The 26,833-nt window shown below is 50.1% G+C and overlaps 2 protein-coding genes across 2 annotated transcripts in view; both read right to left on the bottom strand.

Annotated features, from left to right (window-relative positions):
* Positions 1-6,189, bottom strand: part of uggt1 (UDP-glucose glycoprotein glucosyltransferase 1) — a 35,224-nt gene extending 29,035 nt beyond the window's left edge. Inside the window, exons 1-7 of the mRNA XM_056589878.1 lie at positions 6,108-6,189; positions 5,281-5,419; positions 4,683-4,762; positions 3,685-3,815; positions 2,608-2,720; positions 1,885-2,059; positions 52-148 (exon numbers count right to left, since the gene is read on the bottom strand). Of these exons, the coding sequence (XP_056445853.1) occupies positions 52-148; positions 1,885-2,059; positions 2,608-2,720; positions 3,685-3,815; positions 4,683-4,762; positions 5,281-5,419; positions 6,108-6,141 (769 nt within the window). The 5' untranslated portion in view covers positions 6,142-6,189. The remainder of the gene's footprint in view (positions 1-51; positions 149-1,884; positions 2,060-2,607; positions 2,721-3,684; positions 3,816-4,682; positions 4,763-5,280; positions 5,420-6,107) is intronic.
* A 3,782-nt stretch (positions 6,190-9,971) lies between these two features.
* The window catches only part of hs6st1a (heparan sulfate 6-O-sulfotransferase 1a), a 32,988-nt gene continuing 16,126 nt past the window's right edge, over positions 9,972-26,833 (bottom strand). The window contains exons 2-4 of the mRNA XM_056589758.1: positions 17,165-17,387; positions 15,836-16,084; positions 9,972-13,726 (exon numbers count right to left, since the gene is read on the bottom strand). Of these exons, the coding sequence (XP_056445733.1) occupies positions 13,373-13,726; positions 15,836-16,084; positions 17,165-17,387 (826 nt within the window). The 3' untranslated portion in view covers positions 9,972-13,372. The remainder of the gene's footprint in view (positions 13,727-15,835; positions 16,085-17,164; positions 17,388-26,833) is intronic.

Below are 26,833 nucleotides of genomic sequence, written 5' to 3'. Positions count from 1 at the left end.
AGGTATTTTCGATACTGGTATCGGCATCGGAACAACTCTACGTGCATGTACCTTGGACCTGGGTGTCGTCCTTTGCCTTGTACTCCTGGCTCTTGATGGCCAGCTCCACGCCGTACCCAGAGAGGAACACCTTGTTGGGGCTGGGTTTCTGTGGGAGGGGGGCCAACATCACTCCTTAACAACCAGAGAAAAAAATGTCCCAGCTGGAGTCCACACTCAGCAGACGCTCACATCCAAAACGACTTGAAGCGTGAATAGGTAAACGCCATGATGCAGCAGGCGTGAGTCATGGCGTCTCGCTCAAGGTTGCCCATCAGACCCATGTGGACGCCACCCTGACAACAACAGCGGAGTCCAGTAGCTTGACATTTGATACGCTGTTCTCCTCCCTCGACAGCCAGTCCTACTTTCACATTAACATTTAGGGTATTGAGCAGACGCTTTTATCCAAAGCGACTGGCAATGAGTACATTTGTCAGAAGAAGGAGTAAGACTATATCACTGTCGGTACAGTCTGGTTGTTCATAGAACCTAGTGCCAAGCACTAACAACCGCTAGGTTAACCCCTTCCCCGTATACAACAAAGACACCTAGCATAGGATTCTACACAATGCCAAGTGCTATTTTGAAGTGCAAGGATGTTAGATGCCTAAACAGAGAGCGCCTATCCTACAGGTTACAAGTCAGGGAGGACCAGCTGTTGCAGGCTAATGGAAAAGGACGCTAATGGAGCCTAATGACTCCCCCCCCCCCCCGTGTGGACGGAGGGCGGGGGGACAGGGTGTCACCCCTGGCCTGCCCGGGAAACCAGACAGATGGGGAGGAATATTTATCATAATTAAATGAGGAACTGATGGTGCGTGAGCTTGGATGTCGTCGCGGGAGAGGCGGGCTGTGTTGGGCTTCCAGAGAAGAAGAACAGGGTCTCTGCACCGCGGTGTCTGCGGCCTCTAGCCCCCGTGAGCCTAACCACCACTTACTTAACAATAGCAGGTTTTACTCACTTACTGTCACTTTGGATAACGGCGTCTATGAATTACGAGAGGGGCAGATATTCCTGTTGGGGTCAGGTGTTGAAAAGGGGGCCGCTCTATAAACCTTTTGTCGTCTACATTATCCATTTTTATTCCTCACCGTGACAAATTGCTTCATTTCGTTTAACCCTCGTTCAGATAAATGTTATTCGTAATAATACAGATTTCTTTTTAAATACCGATGCCAATTTTTTTTGTTGCAGGAGAGTTGAGCCTCCTTTGGAATATGAAGAAAACTCAGAGAATGAAATTGATTTAATTTTTTCTTCACATCGCTAACCAATAAATAATGAACTGCACTTCTGCATCAGTAATGAAATTCAGAATAAGATGTTGTCAGCCATGTTGGACTGCAGCTGAAGTCCTCTAGGATGCAGGGTCACTCACAGCCTGGTAATGGGTTAGGATCACTCACAGTCAGGTCATGGGTTAGGTTCATCCGAGCCAGGTAATGGGTTAGGGTCAGGGTCACTCACAGCCAGGTAATGGGTTAGGGTCAGGGTCACTTACAGCCAGGTCATGGGTTAGGGTCAGGGTCACTCACAGCCAGGTCATGGGTTAGGGTCAGGGTCACTCACAGCCAGGTAATGGGTTAGGATCAGGGTCACTCACAGCCAGGTAATGGGTTAGGGTCAGGGTCACTTACAGCCAGGTCATGGGTTAGGGTCAGGGTCACCCACAGCCAGGTCATGGGTTAGGGTCAGGGTCACTCAAAGCCAGGTAATGGGTTAGGGTCAGGGTCACTCACAGCCAGGTAATGGGTTAGGGTCAGGGTCACTCACAGCCAGGTAGTGGGTTAGGGTCAGGGTCACTCACAGCCAGGTAATGGGTTAGGGTCAGGGTCACTTACAGCCAGGTAATGGCGGAGGACGTACAGCGCCCGTCCGTCGTGGGCCTGGGCCTGGGCCGCCCGGTGGAGGCTGCTGAACGCCGGCGAGCCGACCTCAGCGTACAGGATGACCACTGGGGCGTCCGGGTTGGACCCGGGGAACCTGTGGTCGCCCTTGAAGAGGAACGGCTTCGGCCTGGAAGGGACAGGAGGAAGTGGAGACCTCAGTCAATCAACCAGACGGGGTTTTATTGCACTGATGTTGTTAAACAAGGCTGGAGTTAAGATTTAAGAGCCATTTATAATATAGTAAACTATTAAATGTATACATAATATATTTTTATTGCACCAATATAGTTAAAAAGGGGTTGAAATTAAGAGCTATTATTATTATATTATTAATAATATAACACGTTATATATATATATTACATTGTTTTATTGAGTGTTATTAGTAATAAACGTCTTAACCATCTTCCAGCTCTAATTGAGTGACATGTTGTCTGTATGAGCCCTTTATATTCTACAACAGTCCCGCCTCCTTTCTGACCAATAAGGGCATCTCTCCTCTGATTGGCTCAGGGAATCCATCTCAGCGGTCCTTATCTGGTTAGGATAAGGATAGGAGACTCTGGTTGATTAAGTTAAGTTCTTGGTCTCTCTCTTCATCTCTGGACCCCCCCCCGCCCCCCCAGGCCCTGAGGTGCTTGATGGGGGTGACCTCGCTGTCCCCCCCGTGTCTCACCTGGTGGGGGCTGTTTCCAAGAGCCCCTCCAGGTCTTGGGCGTCGCACGCCTTGAGCCCGTGAACGCTGAAGAACGCCGCGCAACCGGGAGGCGGGGGCTCGTTGGATGCGATCTGGGGGGGGGGGGGGCCAAAAGAGCAGTAGTTCACACACACACACACACACACACATAATGCGAAACATAGTAACACATAGATGTATTGTATTTATGTACGCACTTATTGTAAGTTGTACATCCTTGCACTTAGTTATGTTTTACTTAGCATTGTGTAGCATACTATCGTAGCTGTCTTTGTTGTATAAGGGGAATGGCTTAACCTAGAGATTGTTAGGGCGATATGTTGCTTCTCCTTTTGCTGACAAATGTACTTATTGTGAAAAGCGTCTGCTAAAGGCCATAAATCTACATACACACAGACATTATTATACCCTGTCTATAAAGACATGCAGACATGATATACGAGTTCAGAAACACTGCACGTGTACACACACGCGTACACACTAGTGGTGAAACGGATCAGTGTGTCCACGGTTCGTTTCAGATAACCGTTTTGGGCCTCGGTTTCGGATACGGTTCGGATTAGGATCATGTCCGTGATAGTAAAAAGGCTGACTTTTTTTTGACGGAGGGTTTGGGGGAGAAACACAAAAATGAATGAGACCCACAGGCTATTTGCAATGTGTTAATTGAATGTAATCAGACAACTTGCAAGGCTTTTTTGTGCAATAAATGTTCCCCTAAATGCATTTGAAAACATGGTGCACTGAGTGTAACATGTAAGGGATAACGGCCGACGAGGCTTAGAACTCTGGCGACGAGCGCAGCATGAAGCGGGAAAAGTCTCATTGGCTCGGGCAGCACTGGAGAGAATGCATTCCGCTGGGTCCTAAACACACTTTTGTATCGGACGTAGGCTACAGTAGGCAAAATACGCTACATAAGGCAATGCCTTCATGAAACCGAAATCCGCGGATCTCCAGAATGCTCCGAACTGTGGTAAACGAACCGAACGGATTCGGATACAATTCGAATCCGCTGCAGGCCTAGTACACACACACACACACACACACACCTACCTGCTGGAAGGAGTGCACAGTAGCCGAGTAGGCCCGGAGAGAGAGGGCGAACTTCAGCATGTTGAGGTGGACGGAGCTCAGGAGGGCACCCGCCCTCGTCAGGATCATCTGATAGTAGGCCTGCTCTGTGTCTGGAAGGAGGTCCCACACACAGCATGACTGGGAGATGAGCTTAGACCCAGAACACGATGCGAACGATACACACTGCTGCGACTGCAGGTTTGTGTTCTTTCGGGGACGTCGGACTAGCTTTTCCGGGGTGGTCTGACCCTACGACCAAGGGGCAGTGGCAGCGTGGTTTGCGTGGAGCTCTGTCTAGACAGCAGTGGACTAGGGTGTGTGCGAGAAAATGGGGCATTTCAGACACGCGTGTGTTGATGGTGAAGCGCCGTCTGAGCAGCGTTTTATTTTATATCCGCGTCCGAGTGAGGGTTAAGCTTCTCGGGACACCTTCAGAATTACGCTACGGTGTGTGGTGCATTTCATACAGAACACAGTGCTTATTATAATACTTATAAACGGTTAGACATCGACGGTACTAAAAAGGTATCAAAGATTGGCGTGGGTCGTGACCTCAGGGATAACAACCGGCCAAAATGTTTTTTTTTTTTTTTTCAGTGTTTGAATTCCATCTGAAAAAGTGTTTCTTTAAAAACATACAAAGACTCAAATGATCGGTTGTCACAAGCAAATGAACGCTAATTACTTAACAAAAAACACATATGGACACTGGGACACTGCTATAACTACTATTACGAGCAAATGTTGATCAGGTTAAAACGATTTGTGTGTAGAAGCAGATGCAGCAAGATGGAAATAGCTGGGGTCAGAAACAGAGCGAAAAGATAGAGATCCCTAGGCTAACCATATGTTTTAGTGTCTCTAGTGTTCTCTGGGCCAGGAACATCGGAATCAGCAGAATCACAGCTGATCACAGCAACCCTGGAACCAGTGGAAAGTGAGACAACAGAGTTCAGCGTGTCATAGGGAGGTTTTACCATCATGTTCTCCTTCTGTGTTCTGATTGGCCTCCACAAAGTCCCAGAACTTCTCCTGGCTTTCTTCAGCCAGGAACTCACTGAGGAAGAGGAGGACGAAGAAGAGCAGCCATCAGATACTGAGGTTTGTGATGTGTTGAACACGAATAACAATGCTTCAGGTCCGACCATGTTAGTTGGTTTGTTAAGAATATTAAATGACCTGATCTAAAGATCGAAGATAAGATAAGGCAAATTTCATTGAGTACACCGGAAATTAGGGTCCAACAGTATAAAGTACAAGACAGTGCACAAGACGGAACACAATATATATATAAACCATTCATGAAAAAATAAATAACGATTTGATTTAGACAAAGACAGTTGAGGTCGACGTTATTGCAAGTATTTGACACATACTTTAAACTATACATTATGAACCAAATTCACCATTAGACAAAAGTGTTGAAGTGAACTAAATTGGGAGTCTTACACCCTGACCCCTAGACTATGCTGACCCTAGGTTATGTCATAAGTTATGTCATCATGGGGAAGTGCCCAGTGAGGACAGAGAGGAGAGGACAGGGTGCAGGGTCTGCCTGGGGGTGCATGGGGGTACCTGGCTTCCATAAGCAGCGGAGTGGCTGTCCACTTAGTGGTGAGGGTGGTGGTCACAGCCTTTGAATCTGCACTGCCAGACACCAATGACAGCATGGACAGCAGGGACACCCACAGCAACCACATTCTTAGACGTGTACCTGTGCGCAAAGGAGTCAAGTGGATGACTGTTAATCGCAGTTACAATCTCTAAAGGGCCCAAAAGAATAATGAACGAATGGCAAACGAGTGGATGAGCGCTGATTTTAGATGGGTAACAACGCTGATATTGTATGGCTGTTTACCATAATGTAGAAAATAAAAAATGGGACATATGGTCTTTAACGATAGGCACAAGTGATATGACAGCTTCGTTGTACGTTTAGAGACTCGTTTTGGTTGCAAGTGGTTTGTCTAGGCGGGTCTTGTTATTAAAAAGAAAGCAGCATAAGCTCCGTCCAATGGGAGCTTTCAGCGTGGCTCCACCGACCAGTCAGCTTTCAGTACAGATAGTTCCGGGTACAATTCACACAGAGCTGTCATGCTAGCCATAAAGACTGTTATACACACTGTCAATGTCATTCGTAAGGAGTTTAATAGGTCACTCTTCTTACGGATCGGTGGCGGTCACCACATACGACATAATTAACTCTGAGGCTGAAATCGAGCGATGAGGTGCTATGTCAGGCAATGAAACACTGCAGCTAGCTGCACACACGCTAATCATTTGGCTCGGGTTCTGTCTTTGATAAACGCAACATCACGCACACCAATATATTAATTTAGACGAAAGGCGACTGATTCCGTAAAGTCCAACACATTGGTAAGGAAGCGAACATAAAAGCTTACCAAAGCCGGCTTGGCGGAGTCCTGCTGCAGCCATGATCCAAGCCGAGTGGGAGGGTCCTATCGCTGGGTTAGGGTATGCGTCACGCTGCCTGCTCAAAATGCACCATCTTTCGTCACTAGATGGTGCATTTTGAACAGGTTCATTTTGAATAGGCTAGATACTCGTGAGAATGGATGGGAACTGGCTGGAAATGAAATATATAAACGAAATAGCTCAACAAAAATAGGCTTGACCAAAAACGATATTTCCGCAGTTGTGTCGTTTGATTCAGGTTATGCAAAACTTATCCCCTACAGTCTGCTGTTAGTTGATGCCAAACTAACATTAAAATAGACTGGGATCGTTTTGGTTACCTTATAAAGATAAGCTAATGATGAATCAATATATTCATCATTATAAATATATATATATACATACACTGGAATGTAGTTAAAATTAAATGGGATCGCTTTGTTTATCTTATAAACAAGCTAATGATTAATAAATATATTCATCATTATATATGTGTGTATATATATATATATATATTCGGAATGTAGTTAAATAATAAGAAACAAAATGCAGCCTAAACATTATCGACAGTTAACACATGAATGATCTTTTAATTGAGTTAGATATGGTATACTTTCACAACCTCTGCAGTAGATGAAGTGTTGTGAGGTTGCAGACTGGTGAGGCTGCCTACCTGTGGTTGGGTTGAGGACGAAGGGACCCCTATTCCCAGGGCCGAAGGATATGGCTCTTGGCTTTTCATTGACTCGCTCTGCAGCCTAAATTAAATTGGTGGTCAGAGGATCCTCCTGAGAGCAGTTTCATGGTTTGATTTAACATTATATATATATTATATACAGGCGATATAAAAAACCCATGCTAGTAATTATCCTGTTTGATCTGACCTTCACGATAAAGCATGGACCGTCTGGTTTGTAGGCCTACATGTAAACGCACACAAGCCTACACACACACACACACACACACACACGCACTCAATCACACAGACACGCACTCAATCACTCACTAAAGCACACACACACACGCTGGCACACACAGACACGCAAACACACAGGATGTGTACGTGCACACGCATGCACGTACACACGTTTTCTCTCATGCATGCACACACACACACACACACACACACTGGGCCTGTTTGTCTGTCAAGAAGGGACATCTTGAGATGAGTTATGGCAGGTGAATGTCTTCCTCCACGGGGTCAAAAACAAAATGGCTAACCTCAGGTGTTGGCCCCTCCCCCTCCCCCCGGACTGTCACACGTCAGCCATTTTGGAGGTTAGACGCCTCGGCAGGGGAACCAAAACGACCTCAATTAAACCTCCATTAATATTAATACACTTTGGCGTTTCACGTGAGTTCCCGCTAATTAAATGTGTCCCTGGCGGTATAATGGGGGTCAGTTGGGGTCACCGACATAAAGCTAATTCACAACATGGCCGCCGCCAAACAAATCGCTGGCCCCAAGTACATCAACAGTCTGGGCCTCCAGCCATCAGCCCGTATTTATTCAACCTGATAGGTGCAGTGCTATTAGTATTAGCATGTAAATCTCTCCGTTCCTTTGTTTGTTTGGTTCAACGCCATGTGTTGGTGCTTACGTCCTTATTGTATCGCGCCGGCTGGCTTTAGTAAAACTGTAAACACCAGATCTGGCGTGCAGCCGGTCCGAGTGTTGTGGGGAGTGTGTGTCGGGCCGCTCCCCTGGATCAGCCTTTAGAGTTCCGATAGTTTACACGCACACGCGTGCACGCACGCACACACACACGCGCGCACAGTCCCGTCAACAGGCCACCGGTCCCACAACAGACCACTCCTCCAACTTTGCCTTAGTCCGGGGGGACGGGAAGGGATGCAGCGTGTATGAACCCATCTGCCCAGAAGAGAAGCAGAGACGTAGTGATATTAAGGCCAAAGCCTCTTTGTTTGCTTGGAAAGAGAGAGGAAGGGAGGGGGGGGTGGGGGGGGGGGGGATGGAAGCTCAGGATGAGGAGCTCTGGCCGGAGTGAGCGTCTATTAATGGACTGCAGCCAGAGGAGTACAATCACTCAACACTGTGCATGGCTCGCGGCCTGGAGAGGGAGCTCCACACACACATGCACACACACACACACACACACACGTACGCTCAGACACACAAAGGCTCAGACACACATTCACACACAGACACCGTCACATGCAAACGTACACACACACACACACAACAACACACACACACACACACACACACACACACACACACACACACACACACACACACACACACACACACACACACACACACACACGTTCACGCTCAGACACACACAGCTCCCTGCAGTAGCCAGGCCGGTCCTGTTTGTTTTCTCTTCGACGGACGCTGACCCGAGCGGTGAGGAGGATTACAGCGCTGCAGAGCGACGCAGACCAGCTGGTGGAGAGAGCCCAGCGATGCCTGTCCCCCCCCCCACCCCCCCCCACACACAGACAGCACCTCTCCTCCTCCCCCCCCCCCCCCCCCTCCCCAGACAGCTCCTCCCTCCCCCCCCCCCCCCCCCCCCCCCCCCCACAGACAGCTCCTCTCCTCTTCCAGCTCCCCGACTCTAGGCTATACCTCTCCTCCTGTCTCACTGCTCTCTACCTCTCCTCCAGTCTCACTCCCTTCCTCTCCTGTCTCACGCTCTACCTCTCCGCCTGTCTCACTGCTCTCCTCCAGACTCACTCTCTACCTCTCCTGTCTCACTCTCTACCTCTAATGTCTCACTCTCTAGCCCTCCTCCTGTCTCACTGCTCTCTACCTCTTCCCAGTCTCACTCTCTACCTCTCCTGTCTCACTCTCTACCTCTCCTCCTGTCTCACTGCTCTCTACCTCTCCTCCTGTCTCACTCTCCTCCCAGGCCCCTGGGGTGCAGTGTCTCTCTCTACCTCTCCTCCTGTCTCACTCTCCTCCCAGGCCCCAGGGGTGTCTCTCTCTCTGTCCTTGTGTTCCGTTGCTCCATGTTTCCTCCGGCCAGATTGCTTTCGTCCTTCCCGTCGTCCGGGGAAATTATTTCACTGCCCCTCGTCACAGGAGAGGTCGGAGTTGAGAGCTTACCGGGCCGGCGATGAGATGGGAGGGCAAAGGTCAATGCTCTGCAGCAACCCCCCCACCCCCCCGCCAAGGGCATGGAATGTTATTTATTCCTGAAGTTCAACCCGACCAACCAAAGTATAGGAGGAAGTAAGTTTATGTGTGTGTGTGTGTGTGTGTGTGTATACCTTAACCGTAGCTTTAGTGTCTGCAAATTGAATTAGGTTGTAGATCACGTCTGACAGGACTGAGGCTGCTGTATGGAGGGAGGAGGGGGGGGGGCTGCTTTATGGGGTCATGGCCCTGTGGTCGGGGTGTGTGTGAGTGGTGGAGACGACCATTAGCAGCAGCCTGACTGCGGTGGAGGTGGCCCGACTCTGAGCCGTCTTGATGTGCGTTAACGGAGGGAATGACTTTAAAGTGTTCCTTTAAAGATGTATTTTTTCGAAATGTTATGCTTTATTATAGAGTGAAGTAGAGCGGAAGGTATGGGAGATAGAGGGGAGGACATTCAGCAAATGACCACGGGCAGCACTTAAACCTGGGTTGCTGCGTTGAGGACTGAGCTTATATGGTCCACGCTCTACCCGGTGGGGTACCGGGGCGCACCCCAAATGTGTTCCCCAAGCAGGCCTCGTTTCAGGAGAACCAGGAAAGACCAAAACAAGAAGATCGCAACCTCTGATTAAGGCTTTGGAGTTTTTTGTTGTTATTTAGCAAGATGCTAGAATTAAGTGTGTGCATAATACCACTAATAATATAAGTGGAAGACGGGGCAAATAAAAGCAGACATTCTCCAAATAAGACAAACCACAACGCAGTCAGGGGCTATAAAAATGAAATCATTTTTAATCGGTGGCTTGATGATTCAACCTTGCGATAAGAATAAAAGGAACAGGAGAAGGTTGCATACAGAGGACAGAGCCGCCCTCAGCGGTCTAACATGAGCCTATTACATTCACTCCTCACCTGCATCACCTCTGCAGTCCATGTTGACGAGGCGGTATTAAGACATTAGATACATAGTGTGGCGACGCAAAAACCCAAACCAAAAAAAACAACAACTGCCTGGTTTCCATCATAGTGTCGACGCTTCAAATTCTGGAATCATTCGAGTCAAAAAGAAATAAAAAAAACAAGAAAACAAAAAAATAAAAGGGATTGGTTGCTTTGTTCAGATGTACTGCGGCGTCAGGCTGAGAAGCGGCATGGCAGAGACCTTGACGGATAACTGCTTCACAAACGGGGGGGCCCTTTCTCCACAAGAGCTTCAGGTGGGCTATAGGCTATGTTACAGTCAGATGGGACCATTTGGAGAGGTCGACGGGCTCCACTTTACGCATAATCACCCCTCCTAGATCTCATGCCCTGGAAACAAGACAAGGAACAAAACACGGCTCCTACATGATGGTAGGCGTTCTGGACGGTAGGGTTGGATAGCAAGGTGAACACTGAATGGGAAATGTCTACAAACCAGCCCCCATTATGGTTTGGTGAAGGTTTATCGGAGTCTGGAACCAGAATGTTTTGGCCCGGGTTCCTTTTCCCTCTCTCCCTCATGGCTTCTTCGACGTCTCGAACACGATAGCCGAGGAGAGCAACAAAAGAGCTTAGCGTTCGGTGTCCTCTTTCACCATCCCCTTTTGCGCTTATCTTGAAGACGACACAAAAGGGGCCAATGAGAGGGGGACAATGAGAAGTGTTGGGACGCAGCCAGGGGATGCGTCCCAACACTTATCATTGTCCCCTCGCTCCCTCTTTCTCTCGCCTCAGTCCCATTCATCACGTCTCACCTGACACGGGCGGCACTCAGGTGACGCGTGGAGGATTCAAATTGCTAAATTGTTTTCTTTTCTTCAAAAGGAAGCTTTTTTCGATCATGAAAAGGGACAAAACCTCCATCAGCCAACCTCTCCCAGTGGGATCTCCAGAAACACATTCTTGCCTATTTTTTTTTTTTATATCTGCGCGCAGATGTTTTCGGAGGAAAGTTCCCTTGGTATAACGGAGTAGAAGACAAAGGAGAGAAGGAAGGAGGAAGGGTCAGAACGCTTGAATAGTCAAACGGCATTGGCGGTGGGGGGGATGGGGGGTTCATAAACCGATCCGAAAATTAAAATAAAAACGGAAAGGTCTTGGTCATGAAACTGGTCACGCACTCATAAGCACACGAGGCATTCTCTCTCGCGGCCACACTGTTTACAGCCGCATACACACAAGCCAAACAAAAAGGTATACTGTACATTGTATTCACACACACACACACACACACACACACACACACACACACACACACACACACACACACACACACACACACACACACACACACACACACACACACACACACACACACACACACACACACACACACACGTCAGATAAATCACTAATATAATGCTGACATGTTAACCGTTAATAGTTATAATGAGCAAAACAGGTTACACCGAAATTGGGACTAACAACCACCGCCTTGAATCCATCTCTGGCCAACACCCACTGGATAGCCTAGAGGTCGCCATGGAGCCACAGAGGTGGGCGGGCCTTCTCCTTTCCCCGGAGAGAGGAAGCCAACATGCCAACCGTCACTTTAAGTGGTTCACATCGCCATGGTGATGGACAGTTACAGAACCAGCTTTAATGGCAACCTTTGTATTTTGCAGCTCTCAATGCTCACCTCTCAAACCAATAGAAGAAGCTGCCTTTTATACGTCTGCCTCTCTGGGTCGGTCTACATATTTGTGTGGGTGGAACTGTCAGACATTTTTGTTTGTTTGTTAGTTTGACTGAAGCTGAAGGAGAAATAAAAATGCATTGGGACATCTTAAACACACACACACACACGTGAACGAATGTTCACAACACACACATACAATCACACTCACACACAAGGCTTTAGTAATGGCTATGGTCCATTGTACATCTGTCCAATCCATTACCTTTGATTTTATAAAACAAAATACAAATCTAAAATAAAGGAATCACTTTTTTTCTGTAGGCAGCAATATTGGTCTCAGTGTCATTACAATGTAGCTTAAAACAAATAAAAGGAAGCATTAAAAAAAAAAACAGTTTCATTGATCCTAAAATGCAAACAACATCCTAACTGTATATGACAGAATCATGTTCATGGTTTAAAATGGAGGCAGATTATTTTTTTCAAAGCAAAAGCTTTTTTCTTTTTTATAACATAACTATGTCTGGCTCTTTGATTTTTTTTCACAGTCTTTTTTCTGTACAGTCGCAATCCTTTTGCGTTTGTTCCACTCAGCTGATCGGAAGCCTTCCAGAAAGGGTGGAGGAAACGCTCTCACCCCCTCTGCGCTTTTACTTAGAAAAGTTCACATCCAGGAAGTACACCGGTCCTCAAGGACAGGTAAAGGAATTCACAGACTTGTCATCAGTTCTCCTCCACAAGGTCATAGAGAAGAGAGACTGTGTGTGTGTGTATGTGAGTGTTTGTGTGTCTGTGTGTGTCTGTGTGCCTGTGACTGTGTGTGTGTGTGCGTGTGTGTGTCTGTGTGACTGTGTGTGTGACTGTGAAGAACCAGAGCTCAATAAAATGAGTCTTGTTTGTCAGAAACAGTTTAAATCCTCTCGACTCTTCTTCTCCTCCTCCTCCTCCTCCTCCTCCTCAGGTGACGATGACGACGATGAAGAAGTAGTGCTGGGAGGGGGGGGGGGCGAGGGGGAGTATAGTGGGGGAGTATCGTGAGGTCAGGTGATCGAGGGAATGATGATTACTGGGCAAAGCAGAAAGAAAAAACGCAAAACAAAACTAGACCCGGTAAACTCTTATGTTACGCGGTCGCCAGCGAGCCCTGGGTCGCCATAGCAACCGCCCGGCTGCCCAGACCTTAGTGTTCCTTTAATGCCAGGTTGTCCGTCCCTCCGTCGCCACGACAACCCCTTGATGTAGCGCCCCCCCACCCACTGACTCACCACCCACTCCCCCACTATACCACTGGTATGTGTGTGTCAGGGTGTGTGTTTGTGTGTGTGTGTGTACCAGTGTGTCTCAGTGTGCGTTTCAGTTTATGTTAGTGTGTGTGTGTGTCAGTTGGTCTGTCAGTGTGTGTGTGTCAGTGTGTGCGTCGCTCAGTGCTTGCATATGCATGTTTGACTGCATGAGAGTGTGAGCATGGCAGCGGTGTGTGTGTGTGTGTGTTTGGGCCGGACCTCCGCCCACCCTCCACCCCCCCGCTACCAGCGGTTGATCTGGTTGATGTAGTCCTCGGTGGGGGGTCGGTTCCCCCCCACCTCCTCCGTCCTTCCCCCTGCTCCGCCTCCCACGCTCACGCCTCCAGCTCCCTCCTCGTCGCCGTCTCCGTCCCTGTCCGCGTCGGGCCCCGGCAAGAGCTGGCCCCCCGGCCGGCCCCGGGAGGGCCAGAGGCCGACTCCCAGCCCCAGGCCGCGGTGCCCCGGCTGCAGGCGCGTCTTCAGCCGCTGCTGGCGGCGCTCGCGCTGCCGGGTGAACTGGTAGCGCTGCTGAAAGAGGTCCCGGGCGTAGTCATACAGCTCCATGTCCAGCTCGTTCAGCTCCTCGATGCGCTGGATCTGAGGGGGGAGAGGGAGAGGGAGATGGTTAGGGTGGGAAAGAAAGAGAGAGAAAGAGAAAGAGAAAGAGCTGAAGAGAGAGAGAGCGCGGTAGAGAGAGTGAGAGCGAGAGCGAGAGAGAGAGAGAGACGAGATCGCTTGTTTGGGAATGTGTGTTCAAGAGTTGAAGGTTGAAATGCCCACCTGGCAGTGTGGGAGGCAGAGAAGAGAAAAGAAGAAGAGCTACAAAGGAGTGCAAACAAGAACAAGCCCGGACCATGTGGTCTGAAAGCGAGCCGGATAAGTTGTTGTTTGGCACAGGCGAAGAAACCCAAAGCAGACGAAGGAGGTAGCGCACAATATGCCCACCGAGATAAGCGACATCTTTCTGATGTCTGGCTAGCGCGCCGCGGCGCGCTAGCGCAGGCTGCAGCGCGGCGGTGGCGGGGATGTGTTTAACGAGGGGGAGGGTTTTAATTAAGCCTTTGAAAATAGTGACGTGGCGATGGATGTCATTAGTGTGCGCGAGGCGATGACCACGAAGCCCGTCTCTCTGCTTCTGGATCTTTTAATTGTCCTCCGCAATGCGTCAGCGGCGTGTGAGCCGTGGCATGATAACGTGTTTGACACGCACACGTCCGCTTCCTGAAGACGAATGGGTGAATGACAACCCACAGCAGGTTGCAGGCTGCAACCACAGCTAGAATGATTGAAGACTCGTTAAGCGCGAGATACGGGGAAGTCTTTGTATAAACGCCGTTTGATAATGGAGGCATTGTCACCTCCGTCTTGCGTTTGCTTGGAGGCTACTGATGGTTAAGGTGACTTTATTAAAGCGTTTGGTTACTCCCCAACGCAGCTCAATCAGAGGGCAGGTCCTCTCCCCGATGACGGACATTCCTCTTAACGGTAAGAGTGACAGGGGTCTTTATGAGTGACAGGGGCTGCTACATCCCAAAGCATTTAATTCTCTGACTGCTGCTTTGATGGTTTGCAGGTACAGCGTACTGTATAGCCGACCACTTCTTGTTTCCGCCCCCTCCTCTCTTTGTTGTGGATACGTCCTAACAGCTGTTTAGACGGCGCCATTGAAGCGGTGGTTTGTAGTGACAGTGATAGGACAGCACATCACAAACTCAACTCATGTCAGAGCCGTGTGAGGAACACCAAGCCCCCCCCCCCCCCCCCCCTCTCTGTTCCTTGTTCCAGGTGGAATATCCCTTACATGGGATCTCTCTCACTCTCATCCCTCCCTCGGTGTCTCTAAACCACTCTGCCTGGAGAGGGAAACAGCCGGAGGACTTGCCAGGGTGTCATCAAGTGGGAGCTGGTTTCCTACGCAGGTCGGGACAGACTCGGCCGTGTTCGTATTAAACTGCAGCAGGGGGCCTCGCCTTTGTCTGCGTTTTTTTCTTTGACGAAGGAGAGACTAAAGTGAAACGAAAAAGCACCATGGGGGGGTGGGGGGGTGGGGTCCGTTGAGATGTTAACGTGGGTCTGTCCTTCAAAACGGGCTGGAGGCAAGGTTTAAGAGATATTACCTCCTAAATCAATAGCTTTAATAGCTTTAATCTTTCAGAAACAAGACAGCTTTTAGGGAGAGAAACTCTGTCTGCTCTGGTTCGCCGGATCCATCTCGACCGACAATCATAGGTGCGTAAAATGCTACAATTCTCAATGGTGGAGAAATGTAGGGAGAGAGGGAGCAGAAACAGAGGGGACGATGGGGTTGAGATGTGTAGTCTCACTCTCAGGCTCGCAGATAGCTTCGTTGCTTCCATCAAATTAAACTCAAATGAGAGCTCTTAAAGGGACAGCGCCTCATTGACCCCTCACTAAGGTTGCTCACTTGAAGGCTTAGTTATAGTTCCACATCGACACAATGCAAGGGGGGTTTACGGACCAATCACGTCCTCGCGGACCCTGCTCACATCCACCACAAGGCCCTGCCTCCCAAAAAATGTTTCCCTTGCGTCGATGGCGACGCAGAAGCAAGGGCTGTGATTGGTCCGCTCCCTTAAACCCGACGCAGGACCTAAAACAGGGTCACGACTGCGTGGTGATTGCGCTGCGTCGACGGGGGAACCATAATCAGGCCTTTACACAGCTGGAGGGGGCGGGGCCTCGTACCGTGGTGTTGTCCAGGTCCACGCCGGCGGCCCGCGTGCTGTTGTACTGCATGAAGGGGTGGATGAAGCGCAGCCGGAAGGTTCTCTCGAACAGGAACTGGGTCTTCCTCTGGTACTCCGTCAGGCCGAAGAAGGCCATGTCGCGCAGGTTCTTCTTGGCCGAGTCCAGCAGCAGCTGAGCCCGCTTCTTCTCCGGCACCGTGGACATGTTGTAGCAGCCCACCAGACTCAGGTCGGCCAGCATGCGCACCTAAAGCAGGAGGGGGAGGGGGAGGAGGGGGAGGAGGGGAAGAGGAGACCGCCATGGAGCAAGGAGGAGGAGGAGGAGGAGGAGAGGAAGAGGAAGAGGAAGAGGAAGAGGAGGAGAGGAAGAGGAAGAGGAAGAGGAGGAGGAGGAGGAGGGGAAGAGGAGACCGCCATGGAGCAAGGAGGAGGAGGAGGAGGAGGAGGAGAGGAGTGGGGGAGGAAAGTGCCAGTGAGAGAGGGAGGAAGGTGAGGAAAAGTAGGGGGGGAGATGAGGGGGGGGGAGGAGGAGGAGGAGGGGGAGGAAGGGAGGGAGTGGGGGAGGTTGGAGGGAGATGAGGAGGAGTGGGGGATGAAGTGGGGGGAGGAGAAGGAGGAAGAGGAGGAGAGACGAGGGGGAGGATTGAGGGAAGAGGAGGAGGAAGAGGAGGGTGATATGATGTAGAGGAGGGTTAGGAGGAGGAGGGGGGGGGGGGGGGGGGGGCGGCGAGTATCAGGAAGATGACGAAGGGAACAAGCAGAAAGAGGAAGTCAGACATTGGAGCTTTATACTAAATAAATGGTGGAATGCGTCCAACTTCTGTACGTCCTGTTCACAAGAAAGAAATTCCGAGTTCCGTTTTTCTGTTCTGTTCCAAAGCATAATAAACTAATTTGCATGTGGATAGTGCGTGCCTGTGAGTTTGTGCGTGCGTGAGGGAGTGAATGTTCAACAGCGATAAGTCCCAACACCCTGGCTCACAGCACCCTGCTGGTTGAAGAGACGCTGGGAGCCAGGCGATAGACGGGGAAGGTGTGAATGAGGACCGGCAGCAGGACACGCAGGCCCCGCCTCTCTGAGCAAAGACTCACATCCACACAAGAGTGTGTCTTTGTGTGTGTGTGTGTGTGTGTGTGTGTGTGTGTGTTGTGTGTGTGTGTGTGTGTGTGTGTGTGTGTGTGTGTGTGTGTGTGTGTGTGTGTGTGTGTGTGTGTGTGTGTGTGTGTGGTGTGTGTGTGTGTGTGTGTGTGTGTGTGTGTGTGTGTGTGTGTGTGTGTGTGTGTGTGTGTGTGTGTGTGTCTGTGTGTGTGCGCGCCGTGCACACACCTGTCTGTTGTTGGCCAGGTTGTAGGGACAGTCCATGAACTGCTGCAGCGTGCACCCCGACCAATCAGAGCCGTCGTAGCAGGTGGGCAGCTCCTCCGGCGTGGGCGTGCGGCCGTCGCACATGTGCAGAGACGTCTTCCAGGTGGCGCCGCGCTGGACGTGACGCCACTCGCTGAGGTAGCGCGATACCGGGTCCCGCAGCAGCGTGATGTAGTAGAACTTCCTGTTGGGGCACAGGAAGTGAGGTGGACGTCAGAGGCGGGCCCAGGGGTTGCGGTTTGATTGATTGATTTTATTTGACCATTTGGACATAAAATATGAACAGCACTCTTGTGTTACAATAAAGTACGTAAATAGTCAGGGAGGACGCAATTCATTGGGGTCCCTGTAGGTGGAGGACGAGGAAGCGCGTTATGGATTAACGGAGGCCTTATGGAGAAAGGAGGTGGAGGTCTGAGAGGTGGTGGTGGGTGGAGGTCTGAGGGGTGGTGGTGGGTGGAGGTCTGAGGGGTGGTGGTGGCTGGGGGAGGGGAGAGAGACTCCATGGAAACAATAGGAGAAAGGAGAGGCTTATAGGGTCAGGAGGGGGAAGGGAAAATGAGAACCGTGTAATGGATTGGAGGTCTGAATGATGCTAAAGAGCGAAGAGGACAAACGAGAGGAGCAGGTTGGAGTTTTACAGGAGCCTCGACGGAGAGGAGTGAAGGTGTAGCACTGCACTTGACCAGGGGGTGGCTCTGTTTCTCCTTTGCCGTTGAAGGGATCGAGTGTGGCTCTGCACTGGACTAATGGAAACAGCCCTGAGTGGCTGTGGTGGGGCTTATTGCAATATTTACATGAAATAGAGTCAGGCTGCTAATATGGCAGGATTAAGAAGAGATAGCCCGGAGACTGTCATAACAGAGAGAGAGACAGACAGAGACAGAGAGATAGAGAGAGAGAGATTTGAGAGAGGGAGGTTGAGGGTCAATACTCGGGCCAAAGTGCAGAGAAGAAAACTGCTGGCACAAACATTCCCACACACACACACACACACACACACACACACACACACACACACACACACACACACACACACACACACACACACACACACACACACACACACACACACACACACACACACACACACACACACAGAGAGAGAGAGATGAGTCATGCTGCATGTGAGATTCAGATGAGACCTAGATGTGCATTTGTGTGCGTGTGCGTGTGCACGTGCGTGCGTATATGTACGTGTGTGTTTGCATGATTGCGTGTGTGATGTAATGCTGAGTGACTCCCCAGAGGGACGACACATGGCTACGAGCGAGAGACCCCCAGCGAATGACCCCCCCAGCCCAACCGCCTCCCCACACGCACCCCACCTGTGAGGGCGGACCCCTAGCAGTGTGAGCCAGCGACACTCGCGCGTGTGTCGAGGAAGCAAGTAAAACATTTAAAGAAATGAATGCATTTTACATGCTTCAGATCCAAGTACAAAATCGTACACTATTCACACAACCAACCAACCAACCAACCACACACACACACAGACACACACAAAGACCCACACAGACACACAAGGGGCTTGCATCATATCACAGGAATGTTTTCAGAGAAATGTGTGTGCTGACAGCCCTCTGCAGATAGGCCGGCCAAACACACACCTCAAGTTGTGGCGGTCCAGTACAAAGCTCCCATGCAGCTGGAAAAAAAGGGAGAGGGGGAGAGAGGAGAGGGGAGTGAGAGTGAGGGAGGGAGGGGAGAGAGGGAGGGAGGGAGGGAGGGAGGGAAGAGAGAGAGGGGAGAGGAGTGAGAGTGAGGGAGGGAAGAGAGAGAGCGAGAGGGAGGGAGGAGTGAGAGGGAAGAGAAGTAGGGGATGACAGTGTGAGAGAGAGGGGGTGTGCTCAGGTAGACACCAGACCCCGGTGAAAATCTTCCGGTGCCACAGACAGTAGCTGTGTTTGGAAAACCTTAAACCAAAAGGGTCTAACCCCCTGAACACAGCGGCGTCGGAGGAGCGGGAGGCGCGGCAACGGGGAAAACAAGCGCACCCTGGTCAAAACCAACAAACAGCCCAGCGGCAGCGACACAGAGGGTCCACTGGGGAACGCAGTGTAATCCAAACAACATTCCTGCCCCCCCCCCCCCAACCCCCACCGCCCCCTTCTCTCTGAAGGGGGCGTCCCAGCCTACAAAACAAACACACCTCCGGGGAAGAGGGACACCAGAAACAACTTTTACAATGCCGACCGCGTGTGTTTGTGCATGTTATGTGCGTGTGTTTACATGGCTATCTGTGTGTGTGCGTGTGTGTGTTTGTGCATGTGTGTTTACGAGTTTGTCCGTGTGTGTGTGTTTGTTTGTCTGTATGTCTGTGTGTCAATATATAGTTTGAAGTTGATGTGTATATATGTGCCCGTCAAAGTGTGTGTGCATTAAATCAGTGGTGACATTTCCCCCTCTTGGCTTGCATCCCCAGCGAAACACACTGGCCTACACTGGCTGACGCACAGTCAGAGAGAGAAGGGAGAGAGAGGAGAGAGAGAGAGAGAGAGAGAGGAGAGAGAGAGAGAGACGGAGGGGAATTTTCAATTAGTTTTCTAATGCTGCGAAAGCAGTCAGGGCAGCCTGAGTGATATATCAAAGTTATGACTGCTCATAATGAAGGCTTCGGTGTATTAGCAGCAAGATAAATAACACGCACACACACAAACAAACACACATACATTATTACCCACACAGAGGCGGTCCTGCAAACACAAATACACACCATGGCTTTGTGTGTGTGTCTGCGCGCACACACACACACACACACACACACACACACACACACACACACACACACACACACACACACACACACACACACACACACACACACACACACACACACACACACACACACACACACACACACACACACACTGCCAGACCACATTACACATAGGCAAGTGTACCCAGTACTGTGGTCGGATGAAGACCACAACACAGACAAAGAAGACCACAGCGTTTAGCAGATTAAGTAAACATAATTTCCTACAGTTCAGGGTGGATGGCAGGGCCAACATTAAGGCTGTAGGAGAAAACCGCATTCTAGGATCAGTCGCTCATTGTGTGTCACCCACCCTGCCAAAACCCCAAGCCCTGACCCACCCTGCCCAAGCCCCAAGCCTGGACCACCTAGCGCAGCGCGGTCTGAGCTGACCTTCCTGCAGACACTGTGTTTATGTGCAGAGCGATTTGTGATTAGTCCCGCACACACACACACACACACACACACACACACACACACACACACACACACACACACACACACACACACACACACACACACACACACACACACACACACACACACAAACCGCTATCTCTAACAGACAGACCCTAGAAACCTCAATTTATCAGGCGCACCCCCAACGGCTGTACTGATCAGGGGGTGTGTGTGTGTGGGGGGGGGGGGTCTGATTTATTCATCCAAATGGCTGATGTTTACGGGACGCGGATCGAAACGTGAAAAAGACCACGAGGGAGACGAAGGAGATGCAAAGGGAACCTTGGCGGAGAGAGCTCCACTAACTATTGTCTGCACTTCAGACGGAACGGAGGACTGTGTGTCTGCCTCTCTCTCTCTCTCTCGACTCCTTCCTTCCTGTAGCCGTCACAGTAAGGGGGTTTATGAGGGCTGGCTGTGAACGAAGGATAAAATGTTGTGCAGAAAGGACGAAGGAAGGAGAGAGAGACACAGAGACACAGACAGAGAGACACAGACAGAGAAACAGAGAGAGACAGAGAAACAGAGAGACAGAGACATTAACGGAGAGATTTCCAAATGGTTCTATTTATTTTTACAAAAACAAAAATGTTTTTCTGCTTTCAAGTACATTTTACATACTCTTATATATTTGGTATCAACGTTCATGTTACACAGTTCTGTTAACACATTTAATTGAATCGATCTTAAATGTTATGACACATATATCTCTGATATAAGTATTTCTTCGAGTAGAGTCCCTTTATATTGAATGAAATAGGGATGGATTCAGGCCACTCCAGTCCCGATCACTGCTCTCTAATCTCATCTAACTCCTATCTCATATCTGCTTGTACTAACATGGCCCTGGACCGAGCTATCAGAGAGGGAGGGGTGTTTGTGTGTAGTACGCACAATTGTAGTTTGACAGCATTGTTACTGCTATTCTTGTCACTGACATTGCAGTTACGTTTTAAATGCAATGTCGTTATTGTATTGTTAAAATAATCACCCCCACGAAGAGCTTTGTGTCAAATTGAACAGAAATTAACAGTGGTGTGTGTGATTAGGGGTCTGCTGTATCACACATATTTCCGGCATGCCGCGAGAGACGCACACACGCCAAGAAGAGCAAGAGGTCTAATAAAAAAAGACGGTCTCAACGGCAACACCCAATCCCGACAAGCCAATCCCCGCACATTCCTAAAACATAACTTATTGCAATTACTTTTTACCTTTAAACCAAACTACACAGCATTTTGGGACAGCGAGAGGCGTCGTGTTCTTGTTTTAATTGAGTTTGACAGAATGAGGCAGTGAAGAAGTGACAGTCTTGTAGAGAAGCGTGTGCAGCGAGGAGCGAAAAGGACAGCAGAGGAACGATGAGCTTCAGATTGAGAATATTAATGCCTACTTAAAAACAAGTTAAAAAGATAGAGCCATGTGTTGGAGTGATGGTGGAACACACACACACACACACACACACACACACACACACACACACACACACACACACACACACACACACACACACACACACACACACACACACACACACACACACACACACACACGTTAAGTAAGCCTTTGTGTTTTTCTTGTGTGGCGTACTTTGCTTTGGGTGGGAGGGGATTAACTGTGTGTGTGTGTGTGTGTTGAGCCTGAGGTGAAACATGTACGCAGGATTTGGAAGTTCAATAATCCTGTTCCACAGAGGCTTTCCTGTTGTCTACACACACACGTAAAGAGAGACACACACACACACAAAACCCCAAACCCAGCCTAAAACAATAGACACTAGTGTTGCCGTGACAAAACAAACTGCGATTGTTCCATTTGTGTCGACCCCCTTCTCAAACATCTTAGTGCTTTGATTGGTCCAATGGCCACCAAGCCCCTTAACCAAACCTCACATGCCCGGGAAACCCCGTCTTCACCCTGTGCGTGTGTGTGTGTGCCGCCAGCGAGACGGTAAATATAGACCCCCTTCGCTTCAGACGTGCTTTACAGGCATCTTCACTTGCACGCCCTTTCGCTAACCGAGGCCCCCCACCCTCCATCTCCCTCCCCCTCCCCCTCTCTCTCACCCCCCCATCGCTCTCTCCATCTCAATCAATACCAGCCCTGAGGAGACAGACTGCATCAGTGCTCTAGACTTTAAACACCACAGAGAAGGTTAGTGCAACAGAGTGCACACATAGACACAGACACATCTATATCTATAGATATACAGATAACGGAGTAGGGATCCAGAGAGAGACAGGGATCACGACAGCTGTTGACTGTGCCTGCGCGCATGTGTGCGTGCGAGTGTGCATGTGTGCGTGTGTGTGAGCGAGCGAGCGTTTCTCTTTGTCTGGCTCCAGCCCGAAGACACCCCGAGGGGTCCGGGGGGACTGTGGGGGTTCATCTACTTGTAGGGGGTTCATCTACTGGTAGGGGGTTCATCTACTAGTAGGGGGTTCATTGTTCTCCTCACAGCACAGAGGAAGAGAAGGAGTGAAAGTTGGGGGAAGCTCCGTGACTCTCCTTCTCCTGCAGTCTCTGTAGGGCCAAGGCTAACCGCAACGAGCCTCACTGAAGAGTTAGTGCTAACAATAAGCTAAGGGCTATTGCGAGGGCTATGTAGGGTCGGGGTTAACCCTAACCCCAGGGTTAGCCCCAACCCAAGGCTAAGCCTCTATGTTGGGTTAGGGTTAGTCCTAACCTGAGGCTAACCCTCTCTGTAGGCTAGGGTTAGGGTAAGGGTTAGGGTTAGGGTTAACCCTAACCTAACGCTAACCCTAACCTAACCCTAGCCCGGATGGCTGCGTGCGACGAACCTGGGCAGCGGGGCTCCCGGGAGAACCGCCCACACCCCAGTTGAACCCAAATGCGGGGCTCCAGCGATGGCATGAGTGGAGGTCCCCGTCCATGCCGTCCTCCCGTTGGTCACAGCCGGGGAAACATGCCGGACTCAGCAGCCCATACCGTCCCCCTTCTCTTTGAATGGTTTTTAATGGGACTCAGGAAGTGGCGGGCTCGGTGACGTGGCCGGCGGGCCGGTCTCGCCGAAGGACTCTTTGAAGGACAGAAGTGCCGCCGACAAGCATTTTTTTCTGTTACCATAATCAAGTTGCTAAAAATACAAAAAAAAAATGTGCTTGCTGTTTTTCTCTCATCCCCCCCCCCCCCTGAAACTGCATCGTTTTGCGATCAGCAAACATTACGGAGAATCAGCTGCCGGAGCGGACGAAGGGGGGAGAGACACAGAGAGAGAGAGAGGAAGAGCAAAGAGGAAGCCAGAGAGCGAGTGTGTGAGGAGGGTACAGGGGGATTTTAGGCAGACTCGTCAGAGTGAGGTTCACTCTTGTGAACCGGCAAGCCCACATCCACACTAGCTGGTACTAACCCTGACTACAAAACACACACAAAGTGAGAGTGAGAGAGTGAGAGACAGACACACAGAGAGAGAGACACACACACACACAAAGACAGAGAGACACACAGACAGAGACAGAGAGACAGAGACCGAAACCGAGACACAGACAGAGAAAGAGACACACTGTGTCAAAAAAGAGAGGCATACAGACAGACAGTGTCATAGTCTAAGGGCAGCAGTAGAAGATAAAGAGTCGAAAAGGAGCGAAAGGGCGAAGCAGGTAGGGAAAATAAACTGAGGGAGGATGGTGGAGGGGAGATGCAGGTTGGACCAGAGAACAGCTTGCAGACGAATACACCCTAACAGCCACGCCAGTCATGGTCGCCGTCGCCTAAGTGGGTGATTGAGAGTGTGTCCGTATGTGTGTGTGCGAGATTACTTTCTGGACTGTTTGCGTTAATGTGCCCCCCGATAGTTGGGGGTCAAAGCAATCATTTGACTAACACACTGACATATGGCCACGCGGGCCTCATGGAACCACACCTAATCGACACACACACACACACACACACACACACACACACACACACACACACACACACACACACACACACACACACACACACACACACACACACACACACACACACACACACACGCACGCACGCACGCACACACGCACGCACACACGCACACGCGCACACGCGTGTCCTCATCGGCAGTCCCTGAAGTTGACATGAGCTCAGCAGAATAGGAGGAGGAGAAGGACAATTTGGAGCTAATTAAAAGGCTGGTTAACGAGACTAACGAGACAGATGGCACCCCCATACTGTAGGAGTGTCACACACACACACGAGTAGAGACACACACACACACACGCGAGTAGAGACACACACACACACACGAGTAGAGACACACACACACAAAATCACTCCCCTTTGGCTAAGATTAGATTCAGACGTTAGACTCCAAGCAAGAAAGTGCATGGTGTGCGAGTGTGTGTGTGTGTGTGTGAGAGAGAGCGTGCGTCTGAGCGTGCGCGTGTCCTCCTGGAGATGATGGTGTGAAATTGGAGTGATGAGGTGGTTAATATTCAACCATCTCAGTCTTCCCGGACCTGCTCTCTCTGTGTGTGTGTGTGTGTGTGTGTGTGTGTGTGGTAATGAGTCAGCCGAGGTTAAGTGTCTCTTTTTATTTTATTTTTTTCCCTCAAGGCTGAATGTAGAACAACGTGTCTGAATGAGCCACCTAGACACGCCTCACCCAAAAAAGAGTGAGACACCGCCTCAGCCAACACAGAGTGAGACACACACCTCACCCAACACAGAGTGAGACACACACCTCACCCTGCCCAGAGTGAGACACATACCTCACCCAACACAGAGTGAGACACAGACCTCACCCAACACAGAGTGAGACACAGACCTCACCCAACACAGAGTGAGACACACACCTCACCCAACACAGAGTGAGACACAGACCTCACCCAACACAGAGTGAGACACCGTCTCGCAGGACACAGAGTGAGACAGAGACTGAGAGGGAAAGAACGCGGTCCCAGAAGCATCGTACAACATTTGGAAAAGATGTCTGTGCGTGTGCGTGTATGTCTTTGTGTATGCATGTGTGTGTGGGCGACAGTGGATGGAAAAAGAGACAAAACCCTTAAGGCCTAAAGACAGGCCTGGTGCTGGATTTACATTCTCTGGCCCAGAAGCCGTAACCGCTCCCTGGAGAGAGGGAGGGGGACCACCACCCTTTCAGGAATAGGGAGGGTGAGGGTGGAAAAGGGTGCGGAACTGGGCCTGTGTGATTGACATGCGTGCGTGTGTGTGTGTGTGGGGTCCTGTAAGCCCAATTAAGCCCAACAGTGCGTGTGTCGGGGAGGGTGTGACAAACATGCCCCACCTGCCAGGAGAGACCAAGAGGGCTAATGAGCAGCGCCTGGGGGGCATTCACTATATGATGATGATGATGATGATGAAGACAAACACACACGCACACGCACACACACACACACACACAAAGAGAGTTGTATAAACAAAGGATAGACAAAAACAGAGAGAGCACGATCGAGAGTGGGGGAGAGAGAGAGAGAGAGGCAGTATTAATGAGACAGAGAGAGACAGAGACAGAGACAGAGAGAGATACAAAGAGAGAGAGCGAGGCAAAAAGAATGAGCGAAAGCGAGCGCAAGGGAGGGACAGAGTTGGGAGTCCAGGACGAGCAAATTCCGGGAAATCCAACGATTCCTCAATCTCAGTTGTCTCATTCTCGCTCTCTCCCTTTCTCCCCCTCTCCCTCCTAGGGGAGATCAAATGTCTCCAAAGCGATTTCACAGACCTAATCAACCGCTGTTGTCGTCTGCAATCATATATGTCACGGGCCAGACACACACACACACACACACACACACACACACACACACACACACACACACACACACACACACACACACACACACACACACACACACACACACACACACACACACACACACACACACACACATTATGTGCTATGAAAAAGGTTGAGGTAAAGGAACAGTTCCCGGAATGCAGTTAGCGTGGGTGTGACACTGATTCAACATTGGGACTCTGGCTCAGTTTCTTCTCGAACAGGCTTTTTTTTTTTTTTTTTTATCAGTTGATTGGCGAAAACAAACCCGAGTGGCTGAACACGCCTCAGACCGCTGGTCCCCTCTGCCGTGAGTGAGTTGACATTCAGCCCACAGTCAAATGAATGAGTGGGGCGATTATAGTCTGGTCGAGGGCCTGATCAGGTCCCCGGTCCTTTAGTTTGACACCCGCGTCTTAAAAACCTCCCTCAATCAACATTTACACATTCAGGTTAACATGTCTGTCTGTCTGTCTCTCTGTTTGACTCAAACTCACCCCAAACTCTCTCGCTTTCTCACTTACAATGTGTCTATCTCTCTCTTTTTCAAACTCGCCATTTATCCCTGCAACAAACACACACGCGCACACACACACACACACAAAGGCATGCACGCACGCACACCACTGGCAGCTGCTAACCCTGAGATTAAGGCCAGTGTGACAGACGAGATTTC

This window comes from Gadus chalcogrammus, chromosome 5 (genome assembly GCF_026213295.1).
Source record: "Gadus chalcogrammus isolate NIFS_2021 chromosome 5, NIFS_Gcha_1.0, whole genome shotgun sequence".
In the NCBI taxonomy this organism is placed as follows: domain Eukaryota; kingdom Metazoa; phylum Chordata; class Actinopteri; order Gadiformes; family Gadidae; genus Gadus; species Gadus chalcogrammus.
The sequence above is the reverse complement of the archived record's forward strand: the minus strand, read 5'-3'. Positions and strand labels throughout refer to the sequence as shown.